The sequence below is a fragment of the Pan troglodytes genome, chromosome 14, assembly GCF_028858775.2.
Source record: "Pan troglodytes isolate AG18354 chromosome 14, NHGRI_mPanTro3-v2.0_pri, whole genome shotgun sequence".
In the NCBI taxonomy this organism is placed as follows: Eukaryota; Metazoa; Chordata; class Mammalia; order Primates; family Hominidae; genus Pan; species Pan troglodytes.
Window position 1 is genome coordinate 36,134,623 of NC_072412.2, and position 18,094 is coordinate 36,152,716.

At 36.7% G+C, this 18,094-nt stretch overlaps 1 protein-coding gene across 50 annotated transcripts in view; it reads right to left on the reverse strand.

The window, feature by feature from the left end:
- Window positions 1–18,094, reverse strand: part of SUPT20H (SPT20 homolog, SAGA complex component) — a 51,466-nt gene that overhangs the window by 19,478 nt on the left and 13,894 nt on the right. For 27 of the 50 annotated variants that reach the window (XM_009426899.4, XM_001146786.6, XM_063792081.1 and 24 more), the window contains 8 exons: window positions 17,556–17,682; window positions 16,387–16,490; window positions 12,885–13,001; window positions 12,714–12,767; window positions 4,617–4,756; window positions 2,906–3,062; window positions 2,734–2,790; window positions 928–999 (listed from right to left, as the gene is read on the reverse strand). In XM_009426899.4, coding sequence (XP_009425174.1) covers window positions 928–999; window positions 2,734–2,790; window positions 2,906–3,062; window positions 4,617–4,756; window positions 12,714–12,767; window positions 12,885–13,001; window positions 16,387–16,490; window positions 17,556–17,682 — 828 coding nt within the window. Of the gene's footprint in view, window positions 1–927; window positions 1,000–2,733; window positions 2,791–2,905; window positions 3,063–4,616; window positions 4,757–12,713; window positions 12,768–12,884; window positions 13,002–16,386; window positions 16,491–17,555; window positions 17,686–18,094 lie in introns of all 50 variants that reach the window. The other 23 variants (XM_063792080.1, XM_063792074.1, XM_063792083.1 and 20 more) reach the window with 1 other exon arrangement.

Genomic DNA, 18,094 nt, shown 5'->3' on the forward strand with positions numbered 1-18,094 from the left:
AGGGCAGTACAGGATTCTTTTTTACATGGCACTCTGGGAATGAGAGTTTAGATGGCATGTTTAATCAAGCTTAATATGGCAGAATTTCATACTAGATATATGAATTGCAAATATTAAATAATATTAAAAGGATAAAACTTTCAAAAGCAGATCTATTTATCATTTGTCTGCTTTTGCTATCACACACAAAAAACATCTGTCATCATTTCACTCCCAGAGTTCACCTAATTTAAATATTACACCTATTCCTCTCTTTTTAAGACGTTATTATTGCAATTAGGAAAACTTATAAAGAACACTTCTGTTAAAAGCCAGCCTTAGAAGAATTTATTAATTAGAAACAAAACAAATCAGAACTACCAATACGCAAACCAAAAGTAAAAATGAAGTTCTTCATTAAAATTGCTCTTTAAGGCTGGGCGCAGTGGCTCATGCCTGTAATCCCAGTACTTTGGGAGGCCAAGGTGGGCGGATCACCTGAGATCGGGAGTTCGAGACCAGCCTGGCCAACATGGCGAAACCCTGTCTCTACTAAAAATACAAAAATTAGCCAGGTGTGGTGGCAGGTGCCTGTAATCCTAGCTACTCAGGAGGCTGAGGCAGGAGAATTGCTTGGACCTGGGAAGTGGAAAAGGTTGCAGTGAGCCAAGATCCCACCTCCAGCCTGGGCGATAAGAGCCAAACTCCATCTCAAAAAATTAAAATAAAATAAAAATAAAAAATAAAAATAAAAAATTGCTGTTTAAAATGCAAAGCATACTCTGATAAAATAGTTGTTTCTTCTTGTAATAAACTGAACTCGCAGAAAGTAATTTAAAAAAGAAAAAAGGTCCCAAACTAATGGCAATTGCACTTTATGTTTAATAAATTCAGAGGCCAGATTAGAAATGGCATAATTAGAAACAGAGACAGGCAATGATTACTTACATGGGCTGGCCAGACTGTTGGCTGTGAGTCATCAGATTTGATAGACTTTTCCACTTTAGCATATTTCTCCACCTAAACAATCAAATCAAGAAATACCACATAAAATAGAATCCATATCAGATAAAATGGAATCAGTATTCTGATCAAAGAGAAGAAACTAAGTAACTCGACAATACAATATACTTGTTAGCGCAAGAATTCTTAAATTACCGGTATCAACTACTTATGCTTAAGCAGTTTAAAAGTCTTCTGATGTGTATAAAACAACTTTAATAAAACCAAACCAAATAAATAAGTGTTAATAAACACAGCTGCTTTTCTAGACAGTGCCTCTTCATTTTTTTTCATTTTTTTGTCCATAAGCTGATATGTTTTTCCTTTAGAGCTTTTCCTTCAGGAAAATTGGAATGTCAGAGAGATAAGGATAAAGATCTTTTCCTTTTGGCAGGCTTTTCTTGAAATAAAAGCGGTCATGTAACAGTGGGGACAAAACTAAGGGAGACTAGGGAAGGTAAAATATTAAAGCTGATCAAATTTTTTGAACGTTTTCCACTTTCTAGTCAGACTTGACCATATATTCTGTACATGTCCTAGGCATCTGTGTGAGTCAAATGTTATTATCTTACTGGCAACCACGATCTTAAGAGTAATTTAGACTTACCTGGGGCACCTATTAAAAATACAGATTTTCATGTCTGTCCCTTAGAAATCCTAAGTAAGTAGATTTTGAGTAGGGCTTGAAATCTCTATGTTTAACTGATATCCTAGGTGATTCTTCTGATTGAGCTAGACTGAGAAGCTTTGAGGGCAACTGCTACTCAATGTGTGGTCCATGGACCCCAGCATCACATAACCTAGGAGCTTGTGAGAAATGCATCTTAGCACCTCAGACTTGCTGAGTAGCAACCTACAATTTAACAAGTTCTCCAGCTGATTCGTAAGGACATTAAAGTTTGGGAAGTACTCCAGCTTGTCCTCCAAAGCTAAATTCCACCCTTCAGTATTTACACTGAAATTCTATTATCAGGCCATGTTCCTTGAAGAACTGCACATAAGCTACCAAAAGATAATATGGCTTACTTCCTTGAGCTGTATATACAGTCTACTGCTGCTTCTGGCTTTGTGCTTTGTGTAATTTCTTTTTTTTTAAATCAGAAATAGTAAGAATAATGCATGTGCTAGCATGGAAAGGGTGCAACAGAAGAACAAATCTGAAAATAAAGAGTTGAGTGAATATAAAAAAGAACAGAGGAGAAAGAAAAACATAGGATCACTCATCAAAATATCCCTTTTTTGTCTTCAACCATTTATAGTTCATGTATATTATGGATCAATAAAGAATACAACCCAATGTTCCTAATCTTGGTTACTTCTCTAGTATTATTAATCTTTATTTTATGTCAAATAATATTATTAATCTTCAAATTTAACCAGTTTGAGTAAACAAGCACTATTAGGAAATTTTGATGAAATATTATCAAAAAAAGAGAGATTTCACGTGATTATGTAATATACACTGTATTTTTCCAATTTTAAAATTGTTTTACTATTCCTGCTCCAAAAAACTATATTAAGGGGTTATGTTCTTTCAACTTAATGTGAAAAAAGAACAATACACAGCTTCTAAAATCATTTTTTGATGTTTTTTGAAATAAATCATATTGTTTTTAAAAAATTTGTTTAGAGTATGATCTAAATCACTTTGTTTTTAAAGTAAGTATTTTTTTGTTTTCTCAAGGTATAAGCAACTGAATAGTAAAACTGAGAAACTTTATATGAAAAAAAGTAATTCATGAACTGACTTACATCTACTTCAGAAGGTATGGCCAAATTACAGGGACTCCGTTTCCACATATCTACACACTGAAAAATTAAAAACAATATACTGAAAAATTAAAAACAATATAAATATACTGAAAATGCTAAATAAGACAGGCTTTTGGGCATAATAAGCTTCATTTAAAATATATATACTTACATTTCCTGCCTTAGAAATTTTGAGGTCATAATGCTGACCTGCTTTTCTTTCCTTTCTTTTTTGTAAGAAATCAAGTAACCTCAGCTGAGGAGGAGGTGGACAATGAGATAGATCTTGCTGCCGATTCAGAGAGGATCTGGAATACCTCTTGAAACACCTGAAATATTAAGAAATTTGAACTAAACGGCACTAATAAAAGAAACTCATAATATATGTGAGTTGAAACTAGTCAGTGCTGAATATGTACAAATCGTGTTTATAGAACACTGCCACATGCCAAGCACAGTCCTAGGAACTAGGACTAGGTGAAATAAAAATGAATAAGACAAACAAAATTCCCATCACCACAGAGCTATCAAGTCCAGAGGGGGAGGAGACATTCACAAGTAAACAGATAAAATAATTTCAGATTTCAGATACCAAGAAGCAGTAAGAGAAGCAAAAGAGTACTGTGGAGAGTATGGGATAAGGAGGGCAACATTAGGGAAGGAATGGGGAGAGGGAGGGGAGGAAAAGAGTCTGAAAAAATGACATGTGAGCTGAGATAGGAATGATGAGAAGGAATTAGCTATGGAAAGATGGGAGTGAAGGGGATAACTTCCAGTTTTGGGTACAGGCATGTAAGACTCCGGAAGTTGCCACCTCATCCTAACAAGTAAAAAGCTGAATAAACAGAAAAATCAACGATTCTTCTTAGATCCATCAAAGAGATGTGGTCACAAGACAAACCACTGCCCCAAACTTGGAGAAACCAATAGGCAAATGCAGACCATCATGGCTTGCTGAAGCAGAAACCCATTAGCAGAAACCTCCTCAGGAACCAGTGCCAGGGTAGGGAACCTCAAGTATAACTGATGAATTGCTGGAGGCCTACTGTGGACATGTCTGAGAGATTCAAAACTCCAAGGGGATCTAGTCACTGGGAGCCCCCAGACTTTTGGGGGTTTTATCTCCAGGAGCTCAAAGAGGTTCTCACAGTGACTACCGGGGAAGAATCCCCTCATGTTTCCCATGGAGGGTGGGGAAAAGAAAATATTCTGAAAGATCAGGGAATGACTATTTGAAGGGACATTTTTAAAAGATGCCGAGGGAGGAATAAGCTTGGTTTGTTTCAAAAACAAAAGGTAGGTGTGCCTGGATTCAGTTTATAACTGACTTCTAAAAACTATGATCATATTTTCTCAAATCTCAAAATCACAAATTCTTTCCTTAAAGTAGGATTAACAACAATTAAATCAGTCATTCATTATTAGGAAAATAATGAAAAAATTATTCTTTCTGTTCATATTTGATCTCAGCCTCTTTACCTTTTTGGCAAACAGACTATAAACTTAGAAAAAGTTTATTCTTTAAAAGACTGCAGAAAATGCAACAGTTCAATCTAAAGCATAGAGCATTTAAAAAAATAATAATACTATATAAAAATATATAATATGAGACCATTAAGAATCCTATTTTCAAAAAGAAAAAAAAAAATCAGAGGCTGGTGCAGTTGGTCATGCTTATATTCCCAGCTGTTTGGGAAGCCAAAGTGGGAGGATCACTTGAGGCCCAAGAGTTTGAGACTAGCCTGGGCAACAAAGAGAGACCTCATCTCTACCCTTCCCCACCAAAATCGGAGCAACCATACCCTGGAGGGAAAAGATACTATAAATAGCAAAATTTATAGCTACTTGTGTCTTTTGGTTCACCCTTCCACAAAGGCAATTACCGTTTCATTGGGCGAGTGTTCATCTTTTGCTTGTTATAGAGCAGTCTGTTTGCAGTGCAGGTGACTGCTATAGAAGGATCAAGACAGAGTGGTTCAGCTGTAGCTAGGATGAGCTGGCTCTCAAGCAAAAGTTTGTCTTCCTGAAATGTGTAAGAGCATATGTCAATACCAGATTTAAGATTTTCAAATATGTAATCATACATTGCACTTAATCTAGAAATATTCCCTGGAATTCTGCTAAGGACTACAGTAAAATATGGTATTTCAAGTTCCAATGTTAGTGTGCATGTAAACTTTTAGAAACCAGACAGCATAAAGAAACTTCTAATGGAAATTCAATGCAGGTATACCTCATTTTATTGTGGTTCGCAAATATTGCACTTTTTACATATTGAAGATCTGTGGCAATTTTGCACTAAGCAAGGCTATCAGCATCATTTTCCCAACAGCACACACTTATTTTGTGTCTGTGTCACGTTTTGGTAATTTTTTTTGTATCTCAAACTTTTTCATTATTATTAAATCTATTATGGTGATCTGTGATATTCAATGTGTACTAAATCAAGAAATGATGTATGTTCTCTGAAAGCTTCACCGATCCACCACTCCCCAGTGTGGGATCTCCCCTATCTTTCTCCTTCTTCTCAGGACTTCTTACTTCTAGAAACATTATAATATTTAAATTAGGCAAAAAAATGGCCTCTTAGTGTTCAACTGAAAGGAAGAGTCACACATCTCTCATTTTAAATCCAAAGCTAGAAATGATTAAGCTTAGTGAGAAAGGCCTATTAACAGCTACAACAGGCCAAAAGCTAGGCCTATGGTACCAAACAGTTAGCTAAGTGGTGAATGTAAAGGAAAAGTTCATAAAGGAAATTAAAAGTGCTACTCCAGTGAACATCCATAACAGATAAAAATGCAAAACAGCCTTATTGCTGATACAGAGGAAGTTTTAATGGTCTGGATAGAAGATCAAACTAGTTGCAACATTTCCTTAAGCCAAAGCCTAATCCAGAGCAAATTCCAACTCTTTTCAATTCTATGATGTGAGAGACGTGAGGAAGCTGCAGAAGAAAAGTTTGAAGCAGAAAACTGGTTCATGAGGGTTAAGAGTAGAAGCTGTCTCCATAACACAAAAGTGCAAGGTGAGGCAGCCAAGTACTGATATACAAACTGCAACAAGTTATGCAGAAGATCTAAGATAACTGATGAAGGTGGTTACCTTAAACAACAGATTTTCAAATTAAAGAAGACAGTCTTATATTAGAAGAATATGCCATCCAGAACTTTCATAGCTAGAGAGAGGTCAATGTCTGGCCTCAAAGCTTCAAAGAACAGGCTGACTCTCTTGTTGGGGGTTAATGCAGCTGATGACTTGATGCTGAAGCCAATGCTTATTTGATCATTCTGAAAATCCTACAATCCTTAAGAATTACTACTCTATCAGTGCTCTATAAATGAAACAACAAAGCCTGGATGACAGCACATTTGTTTACTGCATGTTTTATTGAATATTTTAAGGCCACTGTAGAGACCTACTGCTCAGAAAAAAAAGATTCTTTCAAAAATATTACTGCTCATTAACAATGGCCTTGTCACCCAAGAGCTCTGATGGAGATGTACAAGGGGATTAATGTTTTCATAGCTGCCAACACAATATCCACTCTGCAGCCTATGGATCAAGGACTAATTTTGACTTTCAAGTCTTAATATTTAAAAAATGTATTTTGTAAGGCTTTAGCTGCCATAGATAGTGATTCCTCTGATGGATCTGGGCAAAGTAAATTAAAAACTTTCTGGAAAGGATTTGCCATTGTAGATGACACTAAGAACATGCATGATTCATGGGAGGAGGTCAAAATAGAAACATTAATATGAGTTTGGGAGAAGTTGATTCCAACCTTCATGGATGACTCCAAGGGGTTCAAGACTTCAGGACAAGAAATCACTGCAGATGTGGTGATAGCAAGAGAACTACAATTAGAAGTAGAGAGCCTGAAGATGTGACTGAACTGCTACAATCTCATGATCAAACTTGAATGGATGAGTTGCTTCTTATGGATGACCATATACGGTGTTTTGTTTTTTTTTTTTTTTTGAGTCAGAGTCTCCCTCTGTCGCCCAGGCTAGAGTGCAATGGCGTGATCTCGGCTCACTGCAACCTTCACCTCCTGGGTTCAAGCAATTCTTGAATTGCTACTCGGCCTAAGCCTCCCGAGTAGCTGGGATTACAGGCAACTGCCACCATGCCCAGCTAATTTTTGTATTTTTAGTAGAGACAGGGTTTCACCGTATTGGCCAGGCTGGTCTTGAACTGCTGACCTTGTGATCCGCCTGCTTCGGCCTCCCAAAAGTGCTGGGATTACAGGCACAAGCCATGGCACCTGGCAAAAGTGGTTTCTTGAGATAGACTCTATTCTTGGCTGTGAACATTTTTGAAATGACAACATAATATTTATACTACTACATAAACTTAGTTGATAATGCAGCAGCAACAGGGTTTTAGAGGACTAACTCCAATTCTGAAAGAAGTTCTACTGTAGGGTAAAACTGTATCACATGCTATAGAGAACTCTTTCATGAAAGAAACAATCAATGGGGCAAACTTCACTGTTGTCTTTCAAAAAACTGCCACTGCCATCTCAATCTGTCAGATCCTGATCTGTCAGCAGTCATTAATATCCAGGCAATACCTTCCAGAAGCAAAAAGATTATGACTCCCTAAAGGTTCAGATGATCATTAGCATTTTTTAGCGATAAAGTATTTTTGAATTAATGTATATAGATTTTTTTTTAAACATAATGCTATGGCACCCTTAATAGACTATAGTACAGTTGACTCCTGAACAACACGGGTTTGAACTATGCAGGTCCACTTACACTGGAGTTTTTTTGTTTTTCTTTGAGACGGAGTCTTGCTCTGTCGCCAGGCTGGAGTGCAGTGGTGCGATCTCAGCTCACCGCAACCTCCACCTCCTAGGTTCAAACAGTTCTCCTGCCTCAGCTTCCTGAGTAGCTGGGACTACAAGCACACGCCACCACGTCCAGCTAATTTCTGCATTTTTAGAGACGGGGTTTCACCATGTTGGCCGGGATGGTCTCGATCTCCTGCCCTCATGATCCACCCGCCTCAGCCTCCCAAAGTGCTGGAATTACAGGTGTGAGCCACTGCGCCCAGCTAGGAGATTTTTTTCAATACAAGTTACACTGAGTGTGCATGCCTCTTCTGCCTCCCCTTCCATCTTCTTTATCTCTTTGCACCCCTGAGACAGCAAGATGAACTTTTCCTCTTCCTCCTCCTTGGCCTACTCAATGTGAAGATGATGAGGATGAAGACCTTTAATATGATATACTTATTGAATAGTAAACATATTTTCTCTTAGGATTTTCTTAATAATGTTTTCTTTTCTTTCTAACAGTTAATTCTAAGAATACAGAGCACAATACACATAACATACAAAATACATGTTAATCGCCAGGCATGGTGGCTCACATCTGTAATCCCAGTACTTTGGGAGTCCGAGGCGGGCAGAACGCTTGAGCTCAGGAGTTCGAGATCAGCCTGGGCAACACAGTGAAATCCTGTCTCTACCAAAAATAAAAAAAAATTAGCTGGGCATGGTGGCATGCACCTATAGTCCCAGCTACTCAGGAGGCCGAGGTGGGAGGATCACTTGAGCCTAGGAGGCAGAGATTGCAGTGAGCTGAGATTGTGCCAATGCACTGCAACCTGAGTTGCAACCTGACTCTGCCTCAAAAAAAAAAAAAAAAAATCCAGTAAGGCTTCCCAGCCAACAGTAGGTATTAGTAGTTAAGTATTAGAGGAGTCAGAAGTTATACATGGGTTTTTGACTGCACAAGGGCCACTGCCCCTAACCTCTGTGTTGTTCAAGGTCAACTATATAGTGTAAATGTAACCTTTTTATACACTAGGAAACCAAAAAGTTCATGTGACTTGCTTTATTGCAGTATTTGCTTTACGGCAGTGCTCTGGAATCAAACCCACAATAACTCCGAGGTATGCCTATAATTTGTAGAGCACGGAATGGTCAGGTTGTAAGAGTGGCTACTCATTAATTCAAGAAACTATCTGAGCACCTATGATGTGTTAGGCACCTTTCCAGGAACTGGGGATAAGGTAGTGAGCAAAACAAAACCCTCTGCTCTCACAAAACCTATAGGGTCATAAAGGGTTATGGCATTTTTCAGTAACTGTGAAGTAACAGTCCTATCCTATACTCAACTCAACTACATTACAAGAATAAAAATGACTCTGCTAATATTGTGTGAACTCTATATACCCAATTCCAAACATACAGGCTCTTTACTATTATCACATAACATATTTTACTGAATCCTATTATTTTGCTTAACCTCTGAAATATCTTTTTTTTTTAAATATTTGATCTACTTTAATCTCCTGTTATTGTTTAGTTTGTCCCCCCTATGTATTTATTTATTTATTTTTTAAATTATACTTTAAGTTTTAGGGTACATGTGCACATTGTGCAGGTTAGTTACATATGTATACATGTGCCATGCTGGTGCGCTGCACCCACTAACTCGTCATCTAGCATTAGGTATATCTCCCAATGCTATCCCTCCCCCCTCCCCCCTCCCCACCACAGTCCCCAGAGTGTGATATTCCCCTTCCTGTGTCCATGTGATCTCATTGTTCAATTCCCACCTATGAGTGAGAATATGCGGTGTTTGGTTTTTTGTTCTTGCGATAGTTTACTGAGAATGATGGTTTCCAATTTCATCCATGTCCCTACAAAGGACATGAACTCATCATTTTTTATGGCTGCATAGTATTCCATGGTGTATATGTGCCACATTTTCTTAATCCAGTCTATCATTGTTGGACATTTGGGTTGGTTCCAAGTCTTTGCTATTGTGAATAATGCCGCAATAAACATACGTGTGCATGTGTCTTTATAGCAGCATGATTTATAGTCATTTGGGTATATACCCAGTAATGGGATGGCTGGGTCAAATGGTATTTCTAGTTCTAGATCCCTGAGGAATCACCACACTGACTTCCACAATGGTTGAACTAGTTTACAGTCCCACCAACAGTGTAAAAGTGTTCCTATTTCTCCACATCCTCTCCAGCACCTGTTGTTTCCTGACTTTTTAATGATTGCCATTCTAACTGGTGTGAGATGATATCTCATAGTGGTTTTGATTTGCATTTCTCTGATGGCCAGTGATGATGAGCATTTTTTCATGTGTTTTTTGGCTGCATAAATGTCTTCTTTTGAGAAGTGTCTGTTCATGTCCTTCGCCCACTTTTTGATGGGGTTGTTTGTTTTTTTCTTGTAAATTTGTTTGAGTTCATTGTAGATTCTGGATATTAGCCCTTTGTCAGATGAGTAGGTTGCGAAAATTTTCTCCCATGTTGTAGGTTGCCTGTTCACTCTGATGGTAGTTTCTTTTGCTGTGCAGAAGCTCTTTAGTTTAATGAGATCCCATTTGTCAATTTTGGCTTTTGTTGCCATTGCTAACCTCTGAAATATCTTGATAGCTAAGGCTATTTTTTTTAAAAAGTGAATCAATTAATAATATTGCTAAACAAGAATTTGTTAGAATTAACCAGTTGCTTTCTCATGTCCATTAACTAGATCTGGCTGGTTTCTTCCTCATTGTGTCACTTAAGAGTTTATTTTATTCACTGAATTCCTACAAACTGCTAGTTACAACTAGTGGCTTGATTTAATATGGGCTTTTTTTTTTTTTTTGGACAAGAGTTCTTTATTGGTGCTATTACTACTGTTGTGTACTGTCTCTTGCATCAAACCAGGAGGTACACAATAACTGACTGTCTCATCTTCAATCAGTGGGTTTGATCAGATTTCTACATTATAAAATTTCCCATTAACCTATCATCTAATGGTTTTCACATCCAAGAAATACTTCTGTCTAGATTCACTACTTCATTAAGACTTTCAAACTTTTATTTTTTAAAAGTCTATCATTTCTTTTGCACCTATTAGCTGGAAATTTTCCTAAGAATTTTCCCTCAGTTACTTGGCTGCCTAAAATACAGTTCATAACAAGAAGGGCAGGATAAATATTATATTCTCTCCTTTATCAATCTTCAGAGTAAGAATCTGATGCCCTAGCAAACTCTGATGGTAACCAATGAGTTTTTCTGTTTTCTAATATTCTTTTAATAGCTTTTAATCTTTTTGTAGATGACAACATTATAGCCCAAACCAAAACACAATACTTGGTAGTTACTGATGAACTGAAGCTTAGTTTATAATCACATGTCACAGAAAGGATAACTACCATTACTGATATTTTCTTTTGACTTAGTAATTATTCCTCACTATAGTCAGGCAACTGAACACTTTTGTGAGTGGACATCTCATATACAAGGGGTCTTTAAAAAGTTTATGAAAAATGAGTATTAAGAAAAAACTATACATAGGTTTCAAAACTTTTTGCACCAAAATAAACATGTACTAAGCTGTTATAACATGTCTGAACAGAACCTAGTTTGAAACACTAAGAAGGATAAGACATCAGTTTGAAAACAGCCTCTACCAGAGCAACATGAATTCTGCTAAAACTGAAGCAAGAACAAACATCAAATTGATGGTGAAGCTTGAGTGGAAGAATCGTGAAATCACTGATGCTTTTTGAAAAGTTTATGAGAAGAATGCCTCAAAGAAAGCAGCAGTTTACAAATGGGTAACTTGTTTTAAGAAGGGACAAGACTATGTTGAAGACGAAGCCTGCAGCAGCAGATCATCCACATCAATTTACGAGGAAAAAAATTCATTTTGTTTGTAACCTAACTGAAGAGGACCAATGATTAACAGCAGAAACAATTGCCAACACTATAGGCCTCTCAACTGGTTCAGCCTGAACAATTTTGACTGAAAAATTAAAGTTGAGTAAACTTTCCACTCGATGGGTACCAAAACCACTGCATCCCGATCAGCTGCAAAAGCAGAGCTTTCAATAGAAATTTTCAACAAGTAGGACCAAGATACTAAAGCATTCTTTCCAGTATAATCCTGAAGATAGTAAAGCACAATTAAGGCAATGGCCACCAAGAGGCGGAAGTGATTCAGTCAAAGCAAAAGCAGACAGATGAAGAGCAAAGATCATGGAAACAGTTTTCTGGGATGCTCAAGACATTTTGCTTGTTGACTTTCTGAAGGAACAAAGAATGATAACGTGCTTATTATGAGTGTTTTGAGAAAGTTAGCCAAAGCTTCGGCAGAAAAATGCCTGGGAAAGCTTCACTAGAGACTTCTGCACCACAATGCCTCTGCTCATTCCTCTCATCAAAAAAGAGAAATTTTGTAAGAGTTTTGATGGGAAACCATTAGGTATGCACCTTACAGTCCAGATTTGGCTCCTTCTGACTTCTTTTTGTTTCCTAATCTTAAAAAAAAAAAGTTTAAAAAGTACCCATTTTTCTTCAGTTAATAATGTAGAAAAGATTGCATTGATATGGTTCAGTTCCCAGGACCCTCAGTTCTTCAGGGGTGGACTAAATAAATGGTTGATATCATTTACAAGCATCTTGAACTTGATGGAGCTTATATTGAGAAGAAAAGTTTATATTTTTTATTATTATCTTTTAATTCCAGTTTTCCACAAACTTTCTGAAGTCCCCTCATATAACACTGAGCCAGAACTGGAGGGTTAACTGGTTATTCTCAGGGGTAAGAGAGTTCCCCTCATTTCAAGGCAACCAGTATAAATGGCAAAGAAAGATAGGCTAGGCAAGGGTTTAGAAACTTGAATTATTTAAAAAAAAAAAATCAGTATCTATTTGTAACCATGGTAAAAACAAAACATTTTTCTTCTGTTTGAGAGGAGATAAAGAACTAAGTTTTATCTCATTGAATATATTAGGCCAGCTTGACCTTAAAATGATCTTAGGCAACTTGAGGGATTACTACACATATAAAGAGACCCTTAACTTCTAGATCTTATAAAGGAATACCAGCTTTTCACATAAAGCATCAAACTTAATTATTGAATAAAAATAAGCAGAAAATCACTTTTGCTTAATGATAATTTTTTTTCATCCTATATTTTGCCTGTTTGAGATTAAAAAACAAAGCAACTAACCTGGGTCCATTTGTGGTTATCACTTGTTATTGAATGTACATCACAAATTAAAGTCTAGAAGAAATAATAATTTAAAAAACTTATTAATCTATGCACAAACATATGAAGAATTCGATAAATAAAACTCCCAACTAAAATCTAAAATAGTATTTCTTAATTAAACATCCTTACCTGCATTGTTGGACGTAAGAGAATGTGCCGACTTTGGTAACCAGGAGATTTCATGTTACTGGACTGCCTGTAGTCACGTATTTCTGCTATGACACATCCGCAATGAAAAATATTAACCTGTTTGGGCAAAAATACGTAAATGTCATTTTTTTTTCCAAAAGCCTAAATAAGTGGGTTTATATCAAACATTTCGCATTCTTTACATTCATGCAACATTTCTGGCCACTCATGTATGTACTCTTCAGTAGATTTCCTTGGTAGATTTAACACTATGTAAACCTTTTCAGAGGAAGTATTTCATGTTCATCACTATGACACAAGAAGCAATTTAAAACTATTTAATAGTTTCTAATTATAGATTGACTTTGGCATCTACCAAGTCAACAGTTTGACTTTTGGCATTTACATACTATTATGTTACAGATCCTTGGAACTGCTGTTCTTCTGCAGCTCACAGGCTTACTGTTACATTTCACTAACTTTGTCATTACTATAAAGTTTATCATTGTTATAAATTGCCAACCAACCTTGCCAGTGTTTTAGCTTCTAGATATAACTTCTATATTTGCTCTGCTAAAATTTTCAGAAATATAATTTTGCCCTTAGCCTTTATTAATAAGAGGGAAGCTAAATATAAAATTCAAATGAAAAATAGTTTTTCAGGCTGGGCACAGTAGCTCATGCCTGTAATCCCAGCTTTGGGAGGCTGAGGCGGGTGGATCACAAGGTCAGGAGATCGAGACCATCCTGGCTAACATGGTGAAACTGCGTCTCTACTAAAAATACAAAAAAATTAGCTGGGTGTGGTGGCGAGCACCTGTAGTCCCAGCTACTCAGGAGGCTGAGGCAGGAGAATGGCATGAACCCGGGCGGTGGAGCTTGCAGTGAGCCGAGATTGGGCCACTGCATTCCAGCCTGGGTGACAGAGCGAGACTCCGCCTCAAAAAAAAAAAAAAAGAAAAATAGTTTTTCAGTCCTTTCTATGCTCAAATGTAAGAACTATTATCATCGAAGTCTTGCTAGTTATGACTTGCCATGGTCACTCATAGTATGTTTTTCACCCATTCAGAACTTTTAGTGGGTACTGTGGTCTCCATGTTTTGTCATTCTTATTGTCATTCTTTTAAATAAATATTTACTGAGCAAGTACAATGCGTACTATGTGCTAGGCACTATCCAGGTACAGCTTCACAGATACAGTAGTCAGACAACATTTGCTCTCAGTTGTGGGAAGACAGGCAATAAACATGTGAACAGAACAAAGTAATTTTAGATAGTGATGAATTCTATAAAGGAAATCAAATAGGGAAGGGCTAATCTGGATTGTATATGCAGATAGAAACCTTAGGTTTTACCTAAGATCTGAATCACAAGAAACGGCCAGACACTTCAGGGACAGATCATTCCAGACAGAGAGAATAACATATGAGAAGTTCTTACTGTAGGAACAAGCTTGGAGTGTTTTATTGTGGAAATGAGACAAGGATGGATGGAATGCAGCGAGTGAGGATGAGATCTAGAAGATGAAGACAAACAGGAAAGCAAAGGTTTTGTTCAGAACACTGGGCACGACCATGTATCTTAAAGAGAGACTGGCATTTGCTGATGGTCTGAATGTGGAAGGTAAGGACAGGGTCATCTGTTAGACTGAAGAGACTGGTGATAAAACTGGTTTGGGAGGTAAAATAAAGCTCTGTTTTTGTCATGTTAAATTTGAGGAACCTATTATATATCCAAGTAAATATGTAAGTTAGGAGCTTGGTGGAATGGCCATGGTGAGGCATATAAGCAATAGACTAAGTAACATTTTAAAAACCCATGAAACTGGCTGAAATCATTCAGGGAGAGTATTACTAAAGAAAAACAGAGAGCCAAGGACTGAACCTGAAAACACACATGTTTACGGATGGAACAGGGATTATAGTAAAAAAGACCAAAGGATTAGAGAAAGCAGAGGAAAACCAGGAAAATGATGTCTCAGAAGTCAACAGAAAGGCATTTCAAGCAGGACGCAGTTATATCCACTGATCTTTGCTAAGAGGCCAATTAAGAAGAGAACAGAAAAGTGACCAATTATTCAGTATATGAAGATCACTGGTAACTCTGACAAATGCAGCCTCTGCAGAACGATGTCACGATACCAAATGAGATAGGTGGTGGAAAGAATGGGATCTGCAAAAGAGGAAATGACTATAAATTCTTTGAGTAGCGTGGCTGTCAAGAGTAACAAGAGCAGTAGTTGGAGAAGGACATGAGGTCAAGGGAGGATTTTTTTTAAATTTGAGACATACAGGTTAAGAATCCTTTATCTGAAGTGCTTCAGACCAGAAGCATTTCAGAGTTGGAAATATTTGCATTATACTTAGGTTAAGCAGCCCTAATCAAAAAACCTGAAATCGGAAATGTTCCAATTAGCATTTCTTTTAAGTGTCAGTCAGTGCTCAGATTTTGGAACACTGTGGATTTCAAATTTTCAGATTTGAGATGCTTAACCTGTAACACAGTATGCTTGCATTCTGCATTTAATAGAGAAAAAGAAATAGAAAAAAAGAGAGGTTATAATTTTAAGTCCTTGAGAAGGAAGGGGAGGATCCAGAAAACAAGTGGAGGGGATGGATGTCTATAAACAGTATACATCAACTATTTTAACGGGAAGGCAGGCAGATATGAAGAGAGAGGTAGGGATGCTAGTCAACTGGTGCTAGGAGGAAACGAGAGTTCTCATGTGATGTCTTCTTTTTCCTCAGCAGAGTACACAGTATGGCTGGGGTTAAGTTAAGGCAGTAAGAAGAAAGTAGAACAGGGCAAGGGAGTGCTTACCTAGGCAAGCTATGAACAGAAGTACAGATGTAAAGGCCAGTTTCTGGCCCCCAAGTGAAAAACTTCATAAATATTCAAAGTAGTTTCTTTCATAATTTCTTGATTGTAACTATAGGGAGATTTCCAATTGATGAGCTAATTGTTCTAACTATTTTAGAAGAACTACGTCTCTACGTTTCAGTATACCCTAAAGGTTAAATATCCGACAACAAGCCCATTTCCAGATAGCTATATATGTCTCATTTCATCTTCTATTATTGTTAGTTTTAGAGACAGGGTCTTGCTCTATCACCCACGCTGGAGTGCAGTGGTGCAATCACTGCAATTCTGGTTTTCCTCTTCCTTCTCTAATCCTTCCTTCTCTAATCCTGCAGTGGTACAGGAGGATCACTTGAGCCCAGGGGTTTGAGACTACAGTGAGCTCAAACTCCTGGGCTCAAGTGATCCTCCTGCCTTAGCCTCCCAAAGTGCTGGGATTACAGGCATCATGAGCCACCAAAGCCCAGCCTGATTTCATGTTCTAAAGGCTGTTGGGAACAGTGATAGAAATTAAATATCATCTGTCATGAAACATCATGTAGTCGTTTATATACATATATGTATACATACATAAAAATGTGACATATATATATCATATACATATAACAAATATAAAGACATTTTAAAGACAAAAATTTTGTACCTGAGATTTTTCTAGGAGATCAACCAAAATAGGAGGTAATTCTTCTGCATCCAAATATTCAAGCAACTCTCCTTCTTCATAGGGCAGTCGAATGGTCTCGGAATCTTAATTTAAAACATGAAGTTTGAAAATGATCACGCTCACTGAAAGCTTAGCTGCATAATTCAAATGGCTTTTCAAAGAACTGTATATAATAAAACCAAAAGGCATTTCAACCAAGCAAGGATCAAAAAAAATAAAAATAAAAAACAAAACCAAAAGGCCCTCCTAATGTCCTTCTTAAGGGGGAAAAAAAAAACCTAACACATTATGAAAAAACATCTGGCATAACGTCACAATCTGAACCACAGCCCAAAGCAAAATAATCAGAATATGATAAAATTCCAATGTCAAAGTAACTGAAAGTTCACTGAAGACCAATTAATCTAATCTGGAAATCAGAGGGACAATTTGGTGCCTTATCTGAAAAGTGGTCACTTTTAGAACAAAATTCTCTTGGTGTTACACTTTACAATTAATTACCAACACACACACAAAATTCCAGCTATGTGAGTTCCTTGTAGAATTCACATTATCATCATATTAAATTTTTACACCTCTTTAATGAAACTGAAGTGTTTCTATTTTTAAATTATTTTCATATTCACCATTAACAGAAATGTTCATATTCAGTATTAACAGAAATATTTTAATATGTGAAAATTACTCAAAAGGCAGTGAGTCTGCTTAATTTTGAAGATTTCAGACTCATGTTCAAACTGCAGGATTACCTACCTTTAAACACGGTATGCTATCTTAAAATATAAATAGCAATAGAATGAAAGGAAATTCTATTTTAATCATCTGTAAGTTATGCCTCTATAATTTTCCTTTTTTTTTTAACCTTTCCTTTGGTTCTGAGATGCTTTTATAATTGGACTTCAAAGACATATCAATTAGAATACTTCTAAAATGCACATTCAGGAAAGATAATTGTAAGAGAGATAATTTCTAATATTCTACCAAAACATATCATAAGGAAGAAAACTGGGATCAAAATCTGTTTTTATCACTAGGTCATCACTATCTGAAGGACAAATGCTTTAGCAGGTTAAAAAACTACTTTAAAAAAACAGCACATCCTGCCTAGCAAAAGTATTTTGCGGCAGCTGTGCTCTAGAGGGTCTTACCTGATCCGTTTTTTCCCCTGAGCATCAGAGAATATCCCTCATTTCCTGGGTATAGATTGACCACTAAACATGACAAAGTCTCTTGCATAACAAGCTTCTCTAACAAGTTCACATTTCTTCTTAATTTCTGCTTTAAAAAGAGGCAGAGCTCATGAAAATAATCCAGTATAACCTTAACAAATAATGCTATGATTTAACAAAATCAGGCTTGAATTAACCTTTTGGTGCTCTTTCTGCATTATGATTCTGAATAAATGGAGAAGGCTCACAAAACTATAGCCACTACGTATGGGACAGCTATGTAAACTTAATTTTTATTTACTACTATGTTTTATGCAAATTAATTCATATTTTAAAAATGGGTGACCTATAAGACAATAAAAGCACTTAAATATAAAACAAGTACTTTTGAATACTTAAGAAATAAAAATATTTAAATAAGTAGTATATAAAACCATTAAATGCAAATATATAAAACACAGAAGCATACAGTTTCCACTAAGTAGAAGTCTAACCTAAAGAATTTGGGGCATTCTCTT